We start from the raw sequence: 18,456 nt of genomic DNA on the forward strand, positions 1-18,456 counted from the left end.
TAATTTTTTTATTGACCATAAAGTTTCGTGGTTTTTTTACAACATTGTGCGTTATTTAAACAATTTAAAATTTCATAAAAAACATAAAATTCTTTATGTTGCGGTAACGGAATAATTGTATTATTAAAAATAGAAAAGTTATTCTACTTTGTAAAAGTTCTATTAGAGGTAATATTTTAACAACTACGTTTACATTTTTACATCACTATTATATTTTATCTACATATTAGATACAGGGTTACATTAAATTTTTATATCTACATGCCTATTATCAAAGTTTTTTTTCCTTTTAGTTCATTTAATGCTATTTAAAATGGGAAAATCTTACACATTTCAAGGAAAATTTGTGAAAACTCGTTTTCAGAAAATTGTCGGTTCCAAACACAATTTTGTCGAATAATCACTAAATATTTGTAGTGTAAGTAACAAGACTAAAATGTAGGAAGTTCGAGTTAGCGATCAAGATTGACAAGACAAATAGTAATTTTAAAAGTATGCGTTTGAAAATCGAGTAGCCGTCGATCGGGCACGTGTCAAATTTCCCGCGCTGCGTGAGGTCATCGACCCGCACTCGCGTCAGCTGATTCACTATCAAGCTCCGATGACACGCGGCTACTCGCGAACGAATACAAATTCGTTGTAGTGGTTCCAGCGGTTCTCCTCCGAGTCGACGCCGGGCTTGAGCTCGGCCGCGCCACCCGCCGTACCGCTGCCGCAGCTGGCTGTCAGCTTGAATCCTTGCTCCTGCAGCATGTCGAACGCTTGCTCGATGAAAGAGTGCTTCAGGAAAAACCGGGAGGTGTACCTATCCGCCAGGCCGTGGTCGGGGTCCCGCGACTCGTTGAGCGTCTCCCCGAAGACGTCGCGACACAGCGTCACCTTACCGCAGACGAGGATGCGCGACAGCTTGCGGAACTTGACGTCGGCGAGCCCGTCGCGGCCGAAGGCGAAGCTGCCGCGGTAGCCGACGGTGATGCAGCCGCGCTCGCGGTTGGGCGGGCGCGGGTCGGCGTCTCTTACTGCGCTCTCGAGGCCGGGCAGGCGGTAGTGCTTGGCCTCGCGCGCCAGTCGCTTGTGCTCGCGGAAGCACTCGGGCAGCACGAGACCGCCGTCGCGCAGGTAGTCGAGCACGTAGCGGAACAGCACGCCGTCGCGGTCGAAGAAGACGCGACCGCGGGCGTCGCGCGGGTGGTCGGGGTCGGCGATCGCGACGGCCGGCAGCGACTCTGGCTCGCGCAGCAGCGTGTCGCGCGTCGTCGCGTAGTGCACGCCGCCGACGTTCAGCTCGAGCACCTCGGGCGGAGCGTCCGCCATGGTCGCCGGTTCGGGGCAGATTGCCGCCCGCCGCGGCTGCGCGCTCCCACCCCCTGCTCTCCCTTACACCCCGCCCGCCCCTCGCCCCCTGACCCACTTACCCCGCGTCTCGGCTTGCTCCCATCAATAACGCACGCCTGGGTTACTGACTTCGTCGTGATCATTTCCTACCCTTTCGAAACTCCTCCGCGAGAGCCTTCAAGGTCGTCGTCTATTGTTAGCTAACAGATGGTTCATTATTCGTGCCGCTTCGAAAACTTTTAACACGTCGTTCTCTTTATATAGCTACTCAGGGGATTTGTTATGGATCAGCGACGTCTGCGAACATTGGACGTACGAACGTAAGTTACGTTTACTTATCGCTATTGTGTATGAACTGTGGATTTACGGGAGTTAGCGGAGTCGCGCTCGCTCTGGGTATTGTGTGGAAGTAATTATAAGCGCAGGGTAAAGCTAAGTTTGCTCCGACGTAAAAGTTGTTGCGTAGCGCTACAACTTTTTCTTCGTCCTGTGATACTTATTAAAGAAATGCCTTCGTAAAATACATTGGTGTTTTAGAATTATTTACATGTCTCATCAATAAAAAAGGTTGTGTAGAAAAACATAAGGTTTAAAATTATCTATATATAATTTTTGGCTGTTGGATTAGGTTATTGTTTTTTTTTTTAATATTAATATTTCTACAAATGGCGAATAACACATGTACACAGTTAAGGCATGGTTAAGTTTGCGGTAAGTCGCTGGATGCGGACTGCACAAGACTGATCATCATGGCGATCCTTGTAGGGGCCCTATGCCTTACAGTGGGCGTCTATCGGCTCTTATGATGATGACAATATGTACGTATCCATTTCATTTTTAAATTAAACGTTTCAAATAGAAATCGCATCTTTTGTCCTAAATATTTGTGTTGTTGTGTTACATTCACAAAATTAAAAATAGTTAATAATAAAAATTAAAATATAATGTTGTTTAAAAATACATGACACAATATTTAAGTTTTATTGAAAGAAGAGTTTTTCACCAATGCTAACATTTTTCTAATCAGAATCTCTCTGCTTACATTACTGGTATTTTTAAATCACGCGGATTTGAGGTAGAGAGTCTCGGCTCAGGCTGTTACATTTATTGATTTATTTACTTATTTTAAATAGGCACGCTGACAGAAAAACATAATATAGTTTACAATAGTTTCTTACAACCTAGTATAAATTTAACAAATTGCCCAGTAGAAGAGGCCTCCCTGACCATATATGTGCTTTATCTAAACATTAATATTAATAATATTATACTATTGTCTAATTATAGACAAGTTTTTACAGTTTCGTTACAGTAAAATAAAAATAGTTTTAAATTGCGAAAAGCATGTAAGCATTCTTTATCTTAAGAGTGTTCAAAAATGTCCAACTCGGATATTTCTGCGTTAAATTTATTGCAAATGTTGCACGTTACGTTTATTTGTTATCGGATCGGGTGGACGCCCAGCTCGGTCAAATGAGAGGATGTTCCATGTAGTCACTTAGCGTAAGGACCTTTAAAAAAGGGGAGGGGGTTCTAGGTTTGGGTTTTAATGAGAATCGAAAAAAATTGGAGAATTCACTTCCAAAAGAACCAAAGAAAGCCGGAGCATAACATGACCGCTTGCCGACATTAGATTCTTTTTAAGCCTTCCACAGCTGAAAACTTGGAGTTGGCATTTCAATCCATATTTCAGTGTTCTGAGGCATTAAGAGTCCAGTCAATGTCCGTTACCATTATTATATGGTCTGCCATCGTAATTTGCGATCCTTCCCGTGCTCTTTTCTAGTTCCATGTTCTTCATTTTTGTACTCGATTAAATCATAAATCTTATTTCTGGCGATGCCAAGCGGTTCCATTTTAATTTTTCTACTCTAAGGCCGATACCTATGCCTTGGTTTTGATTTTTGAGCCACTTATTTATTTTACGGTTCCTTAGAGTGACAATATCAGGTCCCTCTTCTTTGACCTTTGAGTTTACTAATGACTTCTGTACGAAAACGGCTAGTATTCGCTGGTGTTTAATAAATGATTATACACATATCATGATAAGTATGAAAATCCTTGCCCAGCCTGATGAGAGAAAGTACACCACTAACCTATCGACCACTGTCATCCAGGATAAGTGGAAGACTTGGAGGCAGGAGCGAGGTACGGCGCGACGTGGTGGGTGCGACCCGTTCGTTTATATTGCCAAATGTCCCAAAGTAAGTAGTAGTAAGACCCCATTGCTGGAAGGAGACCTCCCCCATAAATTTTTAATAGGACAGGTTTTTTCTTTTATTCGCTCCTACCTAGAGACGCATATTTTCAATTTTAAAGCAATGAGGGATATTGGACTAGAACAGAGGCGAGCAACCTTTTTAATTATTTTTTTTGGTGGGCCGCACATAATGTAACACTTATTAATATAATGATATTGATAAAAAAATATTTTTAATATACATAAGAATTTAAAAAAGTAGAGATTTCATGTACAAATTTTTAAGCAAAACATAAAAATAACAAGAAAAGAGTAGAAAAACGAAATTACTTGAAATTTGTAATGCAAAGCTCCACTCGTTTTTCGATGCAAACTGAATGCAAGTCGGGATTGATAGGGTAGCTACATGTATGCTATTTAATTGTGCGTCACTAAGTCTTGTTGGATGGTTATTTTTGATTAATTGTTTCGGTTTAGAATGTAATATCTTTTTATTATTGCGCATTTTTCTAGAACGATGACCAGTTTTTCAACGGATTTTTAAAAAATTAAGTGCTTTATTTCGACAGCAGAAAAAGGTGCATAAACCGTACATGCGGCATTCAATTTTTTCAGAATATTTTCAATGTCACGAGTATGGCTGCATTCGTTCGCTAAGGGATATAATTTAATATGTTTAACGGGCCACGTGTTGCTTAACCCTGGACTAGAGGATGTTTCCTCGTTTTTCGAACGCTGCGCAGCCGAGTTGGGTTCAACGATAGACATTTCTCGAAGACATCTCCGTATCTCGTTCTCTATGGTCGAAAACGATCGATAAGATGGATAGAATACAAATTGAAAAGCGAGTAAATTATACCAAATCCGCTTACGTTGACGCGAGAATTCGTTAGTTTGAGTCGTAGTATGATTGATGGGGAACTTGATGGATGACTCGGGTTTAAGTGATCGTTTACCGCAATTTCGAATATCGTATCATATTTATTTTTATAAGAACATTACTGTGCACACACCTTTACATTTATATCCGATCAGTATAATGTGATACACTATTGGAATGCGACTGGCCAATATCTTCTGGCAGTACAAAATGTACACGGCCATATTGGAAAAAATTAATGATTTTATATGTACTAATCTGAAATCTGAAAACGCATTTCTTACTTTAATATTACGTTATTTATTATTTATGAAACCATTTATATTTGGAGAACATTTACCTTTATTAATTGACAGCATATGAGCTATATATTCACCACTTTTAAGCTTTAAACTAAGTCAATCATTCAGTACATACTATTCTTCTTTTTTTCAGCCGATATACGCCCACTGTTGGGTATATGACCTTCTCCAAAGATCGCCATTAGATACATGAGATATAAAATAAAATTTCTTATTAATAACAAACAAAGAAATTCAAAACATTTGATTTTTCTGTAAAATTATGTGCCAGTAGTAATTAGAAGGAAATTTTGTACTGTACTGTTTCGAAGACTTTTACAGCTTCGTCAGAAATGAGTTCACGGAGCGAAGGGCCCGTGAGCTATAAAGGATTTTTGAAGGCTGCATCTATTTATAGACGTTAAGTGACGCTTAGGTCCTTGAGGCATCTTCGCAGACTTTTTGTCGATGAGTGAAGTTATTGAGGACAAAAACTGATTAGGCAGTATTTGTTTATACCAGGGGTGACCAAGCTCCTTGATAGTCCGAGATATTTTATAAAAAAATAATTTACGCGAGACGCATTTAAAAAGGATTAAAAAAAATTGTAAGATATATTTATTAACAACATACAAATAAAAGTAGAAAATATACGTATTAATGTGAATAATCCCCACTTCTGGGCCACTTTGGATTTACCGGTCGTATTAAACCTTGTATATACATCCTGCAGGCATAGTGCAAAGATCACCAACAATAAAAAATCGATAACGTATCCTACTAACACGGTAAATAAATAAATATATACAATTAAATCGTTTATGTCGGTATTTTCGCGTATCCGAATGAAATATAAAACTTGCGAAACACTCGCGTTTGTGAGGATGCTTCCGTATGAACGATTCCATAGAATTTTATTAGAACATTGTTCTCCAGTAATGGACAACTTTATTTAAAACATTGTTAGAAATAAAATTTTATTTAATACAGCAATATTTATTACTCTCGTTTATTTATTATTAAATACCATCGTAGTTTTTAAAAAACGTCATAGTAAACACGTGGCATAGTAAAGTCGGGTGCCCCTCTTGAAGGCTTTTTCTCCTAATCACTCCAACCAGAGTCCACCTAAGAGCGTGCTAAGAGTTGGGCCGCCTTAGATCTGGTATATCCAAGGTAACGGCTCTGGCCTAAGCTCTCGAACCTTCATTACTGCAAAGATGTTTGGTCTTAAGAAAAGCCTTTTTTAGAGTCTGGTTATTAATACCAATAGCTTTCGTTAGCAAATCATTCGATGATACACGCATCAGGCACAGGCATCATTATCATAAGCGGCCGTAATTGCTCAACAGAAACGTCCCCATAGATTTCCAAAAAGACCGGTGGTAAGCGGGCTGCCTCCACAGTTTTCTGACGCTCTTTACAACATCCACTTGCCAAGGTCTATCGTTCTCTCTCTAGGGTATGGCGCTATCTGCATCAAGCGACTTCTCACGACCTCAACTATGTCATCGGTCTACCTCATGGAAGGTCTACCGTGCCGCCCATATCTACAGGGAGACTTTGCAGTACCAGGTGTTATTGACCTGGTGCATTTTATTAGAAAAATAAATTAATGTAACATATTTCAGAACATTCTTCGACTAAATCTGGAATGATCGGATAAACTGTATAACGCGACAAATTTCAAAATCAGATTTATCTAGCAGAACTGACTCAAGTCTAGATTTTTTATTGGTTTCTTCACTAATATAGAACAAAAAAAATCATTTACGTTCGATACACTAACCAACACTTCAGTAAAAAGAATTTATAATCAAATGTACAGGGTAATTTGAAATAGGTCATAAAGCTTAAAACCTTTTTGCTGACAAATGTGCTATATACTTATTCCTATAAAACATTTATACCTACCTATAGTACTTGAAATTCTTTATAATGATTTTACGTTGCATTTTGAAAGTTTTTGACGTCGAGATATAAAAAATTGCAAATTATGTTGTTAATAGCCTAAGACATATTTCACTCAGCTAAATGCATTATTAACATTAATATTCAATTAATATATTACATAGACATTAATTTAAATAATTGAATTAATGAATGATGCCGTAGAATGCTCAAGGGATTTTCGCGCGCATATATTAAAATATAGCAGAGTTTTTCACGTGGATAACTATTCACGAATAAAAAACATCGCAATCTGTACAAATAAAATGTAAATAAATCTGCACGGTTTGGGTCGGTGTACAAAACGAAATTCTGTTATTCCAGCACTCCGTCGTAGATTACCTTGTCGAGAGAAAATAGACCTTAGTAACAAGTACACTAATTGTAATTCAATTATATATGTATATATAAATGTATATGTTATATTATATATACAGACAGTACGCTAATTTCTCAAAAATAATGTCGCTTTCTTAAGTTAAATTCACACGACTAAATTTTTAACAAGTTTTTATTTCTTATCAACAATATATTCACCTTCGTTATCAACAATCTTTTGCAATCTGGTAATCAAATTTTTATTGCGGAAGCGGTAAAAATCAATAGTGTTTTCTGTAAAGATATGTCGACAGAAACGACATTATTTTCCGGTCTCCCTAATACATTATTTATTTGTATCGACCGCAACGATACTGAACTCATGGAAAAATTACTGAATAATATTTAAAAAGAAAAATGAAAACAAGTTGATATTTAAATGTTGTATGTAAGAGTTACAGAAATCCCAACCACAATACAAGCTTATATATATTGCAGTAAAATTCTAATTGAAATTCAAAATATCTTCTAGTAATCTACAACCGACTAGATGCTGATGTGCTGAGAGCTTGCTCATTTTAAATGAAATTTTATATTGTTTTATGTATACTTCACAATTACAGCCATGTAAATGAATCAATAAACAAATTTCCGCACATTTCGATCAATTAAAACTTTTGAATGCTATAATAACATTTATTTATTTAATAAAACATTTTTAATCTTATATTTAAAACTATGAAATAAGAAGGATTCAAAATATTTTGAGGAACTTTATTACACTACCATTTACTATTACAGCTTGTCCGGTAGTGAAATTCGGATTAAAAGTTTTCTGTTATTATTAAGCAAAATAGTAGATAAAAGGCAAATCTAACTTTATTATTCGTCCAGGTTTTTCAATCATATTATCATATTGGATGAAAGAACAACGCGTGTTTTCATTCCAAACCAATGATTCGTGAGCAATTTCGCGTCGTCATTTTTGTCCTTGGTACAATATTTGAAGGTTACATGATGCTCCAAGTGAAGATATTCGGGGTTACGAAGATTCCCAGCAACGTATTCAACAACAAATAACCGGCGGCCAGGGCCTAACCGAACGTCAAGGACTAATGAAAACATGGAATTCGTTGCGAGCAGCTTTAAGCAACAATTCGAGTCGTTCGAGTTAGTACGCAAGAGAACGCTATGCTCACCAAGACAAGTGCATGAAATAATGAAGAAAAATTTTAAATTTATGTTATATCGTTAAAATTTCTGAAACAATGTTACAGCGATTTCGTACAGTATACATTTCTCGGAGTGACGTGGGCCATTTTTATTTAAATGGAGGCGTTAATAAACAAAATTGCCTTTTTTGGTCGCGCAAAGAATAGTACACACGATAAAAGTATCACTTGCAAATTCACAGTCCGAAAATGACGGTCGGTGAAATCTTCAGTTCATATTTTTGGAAATTCTACGAGCGCCAACAATAACCGTGACCGGTGGCAAATGTTGAATGATTATTTTATGTCAATATTAAGAGAGATCTCTTTGTCACCCAGGTCACTGGATCTTACCCCCCGGACATTTTTTGTGGGGGTATCTGAAAGATGTATTCTACGACACATAAAGAAAATATCGTTCTCGAAGTTAGTACTATCCGAAAATCACTTCTGCTTTTTGTGGGGGAATCTGAAAGGTGTAGTCTACGAAACATAAAGAAAATATCGTTCTCGAAGTTAGTACTATCCGACAATCACTTCTGCAGCTAGTACCACGAAATATCGGGGCCAGGTTTCAACAGAGTACTTGACGTGATAGTCAGCATTTAGACGACATAATTTTCAAGAAATAAAATCTGCATAACTCTTTTTTTAATTTCTATTGAAATAAATGTTTTGGACATCCTTTATAAGCGATCTACACATAGGCTCATGAAGGAATTGTTAATTTTTTGAAGACAATATAGGCTTTACGATTTTTTTTTTATTTTTTTATTTATCATGTGTGAATATGAGATTTTGCATCTGTGCCATTCCTTAAGCTACAGTGATAAGGTTGGACCGGGCAATATTTATTCCTACGCATCCGTTACAAATGTTTCGGGAGCAACCTTTTTATTACGGTCTAGGGAAATTAGGTTTTTCCCTGTACATTCGCGTAATGTGATCTCAGGGGATGACCCTCTAGATCTCGTGTTGCAAGGATAAAATATAAAACATTTTCTATTAGACAACACCTAAAAGTTTTATTTTTAATGGAGATTATTTTACATACTTGTTTTATTACTAACGTAATAAAACATGTAATGGTAATTGTAACGTTGGATAAGTGACATGTAATATTGAATCGATACATTATAAAAAATTAAAAACAGAATTATATAAAACTAGATGTTTTCCGAAAGGTACCTTCTGGGTAGGATGTCCATTAGGTGGTCTGACAACATAGTAACTGTTTCGGGAATTCCATGGGTGCAGACAGCGCAAGATTGGTCATCTTGGCGCGATCTTTGGCTTCTGCCAGGCAGCGGATGTCTATGGGCTGACAAGAGAAGAAGTTAACTTAGGTCGGTGTTGTGGTGGACGTTAACAGGTTAGGTAGGTAATGTCAGAGACAACATCGAGCTGGAGCACAAAAATTAAAACGCTTGGATGAAAGATAGACAATATATTTTAAAAGTCATCCGCCTTCAACTTCAGATACACCAACGCCGTAATAATTTATTTATCATGCGAATGAAATAATTTTTACATATAACTTTCACCACTCATTTGTTCATTACTTACATACACATACTTACAACTTACTGTTAAAAGTTTCCTTTTAAAATCTTTCGCATTCCAAAAGTAAAAATAAATAAATATAACAAAACCAGCTTCAAAACTGACAAACCTAAGCATTGATTATAAAAAAAAAATACTTTAAAACTGTGAGGAATGTCTAATCTAGTATGGTTATACATAGTGCCATTGTCAAAGCAATGCGGGTGAGATTCAAACGAAAACTCGTTTGCAAGCAAAAAGTTTTAATAGCGTTTTAATTAGTTTTTTTTTTGTTGAGAATTACGCTCAAAAGAGTGCTATACAAAGTACTGTGAAACAGAGCAACCGACATAGGACATTATGTAAATGAGCCTTTAAATTAGGCTCTAGAGACCCTGACTTTTGACTCAGCGGGTAAAAAAATAACCTCGGTATCCTTTTATCACACTGAAATTTTTAAATGCCGTGTAAAAGTTATGGCAAACAATATGAAACCGTGTATTCCCATAACAGTAACAAAGCTTACACGAATATGTCGATAATATAGCGTGGTTATTACATCCTTCATTATTTATGATATGGATTACATTTTCGTTTTCACGATAAATATACGAGGTTTTGTCAGAAAAAAACCATGACAAAGTATTTTTCATACACAAAACTGCCTTACAAAGGTTGTAGAAACTCTTTTACCAATGTTGTTCAGAAATAGAGACTATGATTATGATTTTGGTTATATCTATTTATTTAAAATTCCTCTCAATTCTTTATCGCTATACATTTTTGACCTGTTATTCAGTTAAATGGCAACATAACCTAAAATAACTTGTCACATTTTTGACAATCTGTTGAATGCCATCACGAAATATTTGAGATTAGTGTTTGTATTTCCAGCGGAGGACATACACCCACGAGGAGGACAGATGATCTTTTAAAGCATGCCGCTACCATCCGTTCTTATTGAAAGTCTTTGTCCGATGACTATGAAGACTAACACATATGGCCTCACATAGTACACCACAAATTTTCCTTAAGATTCATAATTCTCAGTGGTGGAAGATACGACGCAAGGATTAGGATGTGCAGCTGTGGACATCCTATGGCTCTTAGGATAATGGTATATATAAAAACTGTTCCACTACATCAAACTTTTTAATAACACCTGTACTTCTAAGTTTCATTACTTTTGTTTTACAATGTTCTTTTGTCTTAGAACCACACTTTTTCTTTATATATATATTAAGAGAATTTGAGGTCATGGCTGCTTGCTGTAGTAAGGTATAGGCTTGCCCCAAAGATATCTATGGGAGGATATACCATAATCGCCACGCTTGGCAGGCAAGTTGGCGGTCGCAGTGTAGTATTATGGTACGTAGATGACGCTACCGTCTATCCATTGGATACTTGTTTGAGCAGTGGTACTCCTAGACAATTAATGCACAAAGTGTGAATTATATAGAATTGTATTCTTTATTTTCCGCTGCTTTATTTTCCGCTGGGCTATCACTTCTCGACTAGACACACACACATTCCTTCATTTAAAATTATATACATGTTCTGTTGTCTTTGCCAATTAATTTCATTATTACAATAGTTTGGAAATATTCTTTCGACTAATTGAAATTTTGTTTGGTGTCAAACATTACGATAGGCTAGGCTGAAACCATTGATGTATGGATAAAGCATACCATACATTCATTGTTCATAGACGCCAACTGCAAGGTATAGGCTTCCCCCAAAGATATCTATGGGAAGATGTATCATAATCGCCACGCTTGGCAGGCGGTGTGGCGATCGCAGTTTATTATTATGGTACGCAGAGGACGCTGATACCATCCTATGGAAATTTATTTATGAGCACTGGGAATCCCATTAAAATTAATACCTCAGTGTGAATTATAAAGGATTGCATCGATCTTTCTTTAATGGACAGTAAATGAGCTATACATTAATTCCCTTAAAGCTTTTACATCTATACCAACATATATTATTATCATTCAATATTCTGGATAGTCTGATCGTAACATCCCTAGCATATTTCTTTTTTTATAGAATATGTATGATGATTTACGACTAAACCATTACAAAGCAGAAGGTAAAAAAGAAAAGTTTTCATCAGTTTTGATTTGCCGCGTGTTGACAGTTTCGTTAAGGGAATATCCCATCTTACAAGCCAATACAGCGTAATATTACGGGGCAAATTGGATCAAACAATGTTAGCAGTGAGTTTCGGCAAGATGATTTGTTAAAGCGAAATGTTGAACATATTTATAAATCAATTTTTAACATCTACGTTCTGTTTTCAAAATTGAAATTTAATATTATTATTTTTTTTATTTAAGAAACTGTCATTAAGTTGTGTGAAAAGATTACAAATTTAAGTATTAACATGTTACATTTATTATCTGTTGTTATTGACTTGCTTTCAGACACAGACACGCACAGGTTTTTCAATAAAATTAAATTAAAATTAATGTAGACAACAGGCAACAAAATTTTTAAAAGTTATTTGAATTCTTGTTATAATACGCTTATAAACAGTTGTTTTTAAGAAAGTACTCTTATAAGTTCATTCCTCGTATGTTTAATCATTTATGGTATGATTGAAAGGATATGCTTGTGTTTACTTTATAACTAAATGACATAGTTCAGTGGATTGGCAAGTCAAATTGGCAGTGAGCAAGGCCTTTAAATTCTAGAAAAAGGGCAGCTTAGGACGTCCATACACAAGGTAACGCAGATGACCTTGTTAGGATCGTCAAGAGCGCTGAATACTGACTTTCAACTGGTGCTTAAAAGGTCCAGGAAGAAATAGTGAAGGAAAAGTAATGATGCATGAAAGATAAAGGAATGAAATATTATGTGAAGGATAAAAGAGGGACGAGTGAGAGATATCGAGACGCACAAAAGGATAGTGAGGAAATAATAAGAAAAGAAAGTGAATAAATTATTTCGTTTAAAACTGTCCATGTGAACCCGAGGTAGGGGTTGTACAAAAGGTTCCCAATTGCGGAGGTCAAATGAAAAAAAGGTCCTTTTGTAAAATCTCTGGAGGAAACCCTATGTCCAGATGTGGACGTTCTACAACTGAAATGATAAACGAAAGAGCATTTATCAATTACATAAATATAACCTCTCATATAATTCGGTTTAAATTCAGAACACGTTCATGTTGTCGAGGCAAATTGATCAAAATTAATTACGACGAATTCGTTCGCAAATCGTGTCCAAATTAAAAGTTCTTTTAATCTGTGTGACGTCAACGCTGCTATTATCAGAATGACAGGAAAAATGGGTCCCGTCTCTCAATGGCGTTCCATCCATTATTGATCCTTCCCGTTATAGATTTGAAAGGGGCGATTCTATCGTAGTTCTCAGATTCATTACACTTAGTAAATTTTACTTAGATTTAAAATGACTGGTTCGCAGCAATTTTAAACTTATACAACTTAGAATTAATATTACATATTTTTTTATGCTTTATGTAATGGTGGATTTAATGCCTTATGAAGAAGCTGGTTTCCGGCCAGCTGGAAGACGCAGGAGTGGAGATCACAGTCTGGCAAGCACAACAAAGGATGTTCACACTTCAGACATCTTATTGGAAATTTTTGGGCGTGGCCTATGTCCAACAGTAGACGTTATACGACTGAAATGATGATGATACGCTATAAACTTATACTATATATACCCAAACATTTTGTAATGAGAATGAAATATTAAAATTATTATTTATGTATTATATTACTGTTTAGCTATTTAATACCTGCTTCAGATTCAAACAAATAACAATGGAAACAAGTAGTAAATCTATTGTCTTGGTGTTTTCTTGGCGAGACATTGGAATAAAAAACGTAGTGAAAATGCAGTCTACATTCAAGGCTTCCGCATTCTGAACACGTCCGGCTGAACTTGGCGAGATAAGCTTTCAGCGAAAAGACAGTTTTCGTTCTCTTTATGAAATTGTACAATTGAATTATTATGAAAAACAAAACCTTTTCACTGCTTTTTTTTAAATGGCCTGTTATAAAATTAATAAATACTATTCTTATTTAATTCAGTCAATATAAAGATAACGCATTTAAAAAATTGTTTCATTTCTATTTTTTTAATATTAATTTATCTTTATCATTATAGACATAGCACTTCTACTGCAGGACAAAGTCCTCGTCTCGTATATTTCCAAAAAGCCGTCCGAAGTGGATGTCTCTCGCTGTACCGGCCCGTGGTCTCCAATCTACACTCTTAAGGTCCCACAGGCCACTTGTGCACGCCATGTGGCCCACTATAATTATTAAATGTCATTTGTGAGCCTATCTAACTGTATTTTTTGATTGCTGTATTAGAGTGTTCATGTTGTGGTCCCCTGTAACTAAAGAACACGTCGCAGTGAGAATTATAAAAACATTGCTTTTTATTCATTATATGTATAAAACAACATATCGGTAGAAACATCAATGGTTTTTCTACAATTAAGAATAATTGTATAAAATTAACATTATTTACCTTTAGATAGTTGGGTTAAAGTTTAGTTTCCGAGTTATATTTGACTTATAAAAGATATTAAATAAGTTTTCTACGTGTGCGGTAACTCGTATTATGAGTCTATTGAACTAAAGCTCGCTGAGTCTCAAGTCATGAAATCTAAATCAACTTTTATATAAGGAAATGGAAAAATGTATATAAGTTAAACATTGTATTAATGTATATGTGTTTATTGAATGCACACACATGCATATAAATAAACATTTATTATTAGTATCTTGACATTATAGCAATGAAATTTGACCACAGACTAAAACTATATCGAAGTGACATTTCGATAGATTATTTTTCAAAGTAAATTTGAAAAAATTATATCGTAAATTTGTATTTGTTTGCGTAATGTACCATATGTCACCATAGGATATAGGTATAAAGCTAAACTTATTTTTTCATTTATTACTCGATTAATTTATATATTTTTTTTCATTTTACATTATGTTTACAAAAAATTAAAAAACGTTCTTAGGTTAACCTAAAAGGAAGTAACATCAAAACAAACCTGACCTAATCTGTTCATATTTTCGATTAAAAAAGCATGTTAAACTATTCCAGTCAGCTATTTTTTATCTGTCCCTAATGCCAAAATTAAAAAACGAGTCATAATACTCAGACTTATATGGGTAAACTTCTATAGTAAAAAATTGTCACAAAAGTACATTGCCACAATCTCAAAGGAAACATATAGTTAGTGTACCCTGTTTAGGTTTAACTAATCCTTGACGTTCGAGTCGGGGGAATACTGAATAATTTAACCTTATAACTTGATATTTGGTTCAAACTTACTTGGAGTTACATAAGTCTATTGCTTCGGTGTATGATCTGTGACAAAGTAACATTAAGTTTTGATTAAAAATTTATGATGAGAAGTTGAAACAAATTTTATTTTGAATTAGATTTGTTTGTTTTTGATTAGATTTATTTTGTTTATAAAACTATAAATGGAGGTCAACAATCGATATATTATTTACCTCGGAATAATATATACCAATTTTTAAGTCAATCGGTATATAAACAAGAATATTAATACTGATCACTTGTCCCATTAATCACTACGTGTTTCCGGTTTCCTATTTCGAACGTCCGGACTCCCGAACGCATGTATATTAACATAAATGATTGATGTCAATTTACATAACTAGCTTCATTAATTTTCAGGTTACTGTATTGAGAGGACTATAGGTAACTTTTACTTAATGTGGTTTTTCTTAACACTTTCTATATATTGTATAATCATTTATGACGTCTTCTTTTCTGTTGTTGAAAAAGAAGCAACTTATTTAATTTGCGTGTGACGTGCGCTAGTGAAAGGGTGATTAAAAAGTTTTTCATTAGCCGGGAATGTGAGCTAAATCCAAAAGATATTTTCATTTCCCAGTGACACTGGCAACAGACTTTTATAGAGATTTAAAATTGAATACCCGCTGCCGTTGACTATTTCTTTTACATTCTGTCGAACTGTCATTTCAGTGATATTTTAATTTATTTTCCTTTTGTATACATTTTCGAATTTTTCATACTTTTAATTGAAGAATAGAATCTTGACAAATAGTTTATGTAGATAACAAATTATTCAGGCTTTTTATTTATGTTCTGGGTGATTGTTCATAGGAGTAAAACCCTTTTAGGAGGTGATTGTACAGCTTATTTGTCAGCAAAATCTTTATTAAATAAATTTCATCGATAGTTAATTTAATACTTTGAAACATTTTATGTCCTTGTTGTCGAGTTTTACCCGACTCATTATTTTAGTCCTGACTTTTGTCATTTAAAGGAAATGCTAAGTACGTCTACAAAGGTACTCCACTGTGAGATATTAGGTGAGGGTTTTTAGTGGTCATTAAGAAAGGGAGCCTGAGACAAAGTTACACTCGGTTACCAGTGCGAATCGACCCCGCGTACCGCGAATATTACTTAATTTTAACTGCCACTCATCACAGTATAGCTAATGTTATTCCTAAAACTAAAAAAGAAACTATGTTAGCCCATACACAGGTTATAAATAATAAATAAAACATAAACTATAAAATAAGCGCTAAGAAATAAATAAAAAAATTAAAAATACCGCATGGTTTATTTAAAATAGACTCATTGTTAATGACCTTTCTTTCACCCTTCTATGCAGGCGGAATTAATTCCAACTGGAATTAAAACATTGTAATACCAATCCGCCCGCCCCGTCATTGTTTTTTTTGTTTCGCGAAATTATAAAGAGATGTAAATTACTTCTATAATAATCATGTTTTAGTAATTATGAACTGAACTAAACCAGAAATGATTATTAACAACTTACGTAATGAATATGCAATAAATATTTGTAATTTTTTTTTCTATAACAATTATTAAGATCACACAGAGGACAATAAAGAAGACTATAATCGGAGTTCGGCTGTGAGGACGATTTAGGAATGAGGAAATGAGCTCGAAGAATTGCATGTCTGAAGTTGCAGTTAGGCAGGCACACTATTCGTGCAACCGACGACCGTTAGGAGCCGGAAGGTTCTCGAGTGGCGACCAAAAGCCGATAGAAGCGGCGTGGGTAGGCTCCAATTAGATGCAATGCCAGTCATCGTGATCATCTTGGAAGAGGCTTCAACCGGCTGACAATATGATTTTTCAACCACTTGAGACCAGAGATTTGGCTTTATTCGGAAGTAATAACATTTTAAAGTTGTCAGTATCATCAGGTTTTGTTATATATGTATTCAGCGAAGACAATTTTTATTTAAAATGTTACAGCACCGTGACCTCTTTCAGTGTACTCGATGTGTAGAGTAATCATGGCGTATTGATTACTCTGAGGTCTACAGAGTAAGATTGAAAAAATAAAAAAAAAACATTTTTTATAAAATTTCTTCTTTACTGCTCATAGAATATATTTGCTTTTTATAAATGTATTCGTATTATCGTTTAATTAAACCAGTCCTGAATAAACTAGCATATTTTGCAAGAATAAAAATATTAAAAAAAACAATGGTTTAAATTTTGTAACGTTCCGAACACTCAATATTTTGACTTATGTCAATTTAGCCATTTTTTTGTTCTAATTTGACATTTAAAATGACACGTGTTCGATTTGCCTTACAATGGCTAAATATTATGATGCTAAAATTATAAACGGTGATTGTTATTAGGTGTAAAGAATTTAGAGAGGTGAATGCAAATCTCATGGTCATTTTTATCTTTTATACCTACTTCATGTCACTATGTATAAATTGACAATTATGAAATATGTTAGAATAACTTATTTATTCTATTGGAACGCGACAAGCCAATAATTACTGGCAGTACTAAATCTGTAGGGATGGTAAGCACTCAATAATTCATTTACGCTTGATCTTATTGTATTATCTTTACGTAATTTATTATTTCCGAAACCATTATTTTTTGGATAGCGATGATAAGCTATATATTTACTTTTTTCAAGCTTTTACACCTATAACCAATCATAAACGTATTATTTGTTTATAGTCAAACTTCATAAATATATCCTATATTCAATTTACACTGTACAGTAAGTAGAACAAATTTCCATGTTTCATCCACGCTGTCACAGGTAGACGGAAATTAGCTCCACGTTTGCGAATATCCGTAAATTCCAAAACGTTTTGCCGCTTTTTAAAAGGAGTTTTTACATGAACTATATTTACGAAACTATCTTTGTATATTAATATATAAACCTTATCTATTTTCTTTTTTTTATATTTTGTCTTTGAAACTAGTGGACTTCGTGACCATTAAAGGAGACAACTACGTCAAAAGTTGATGTCTTTCCTACCCTTATATTAGTTCCAGGCTTAATTCTTGAAGTAGTTGACTCGTAGTCAAACTAGGTAAGTCCAACTTTGAGAAAGAGGTCATTCGTCAAATCTAACTTGGCGAAGCGGCGTTCGGGAAAATACGAAACATCTTCTGCGCGTGACTACGGCAGTGAAATAAGAAAACGATAATCTTTCACTTAGAACTTCATTGATAAGCTCAAAGTCGCTCAACGAGCCATGGCGAAGCAAGTGTGTAGGATACATGAAGAGCAGAACAGGTGGTCGGTTAATGTTCTGGCATATCAGTTATAGACAGGCAAGCGCAGCGTTGGACTTCCACTTATAAGGTGGAAAGAAAACCTTGTTGTATCTAATGGATTGAGGCGTTACTTTGCGGAAGTCTATCCTAATTAAGAACAGGACTAATATATAGCTA

The 18,456-nt window shown here is 35.1% G+C and overlaps 1 protein-coding gene across 1 annotated transcript; it reads right to left on the minus strand.

Moving 5' to 3' along the window:
- Positions 1 to 376: 376 nt before the first annotated feature.
- On the minus strand, positions 377 to 1,478 carry Ktl (BTB/POZ domain-containing protein Ktl). The gene is made up of 2 exons (XM_068761374.1): positions 1,416 to 1,478; positions 377 to 1,350 (listed from the first exon to the last, which is right to left on the minus strand). The coding sequence occupies exons 1-2, from the start codon at positions 1,476 to 1,478 to the stop codon at positions 613 to 615; spliced, it is 801 nt and encodes a 266-aa protein (XP_068617475.1). The 3' UTR covers positions 377 to 612.
- Between the last annotated feature and the right edge of the window lie 16,978 nt (positions 1,479 to 18,456).

This window comes from Battus philenor, unplaced genomic scaffold (assembly GCF_028537555.1).
Source record: "Battus philenor isolate CCGP_79_NKW_IND1 unplaced genomic scaffold, ilBatPhil1.0.hap1 SCAF_14, whole genome shotgun sequence".
In the NCBI taxonomy this organism is placed as follows: domain Eukaryota; kingdom Metazoa; phylum Arthropoda; class Insecta; order Lepidoptera; family Papilionidae; genus Battus; species Battus philenor.

Excerpts from the sequence above, each read along its gene's own strand:
- Ktl (XM_068761374.1), bottom strand. The coding sequence starts at position 1,478 with ATGATCACGACGAAGTCAGTAACCCAGGCGTGCGTTATTGATGGGAGC. Across the intron at positions 1,351-1,415 it reads GGAGCAAGCCGAGACGCGGG|CCGCGGCGGGCGGCAATCTG; the intron begins GTAAGTGGGTCA and ends GGGAGCGCGCAG.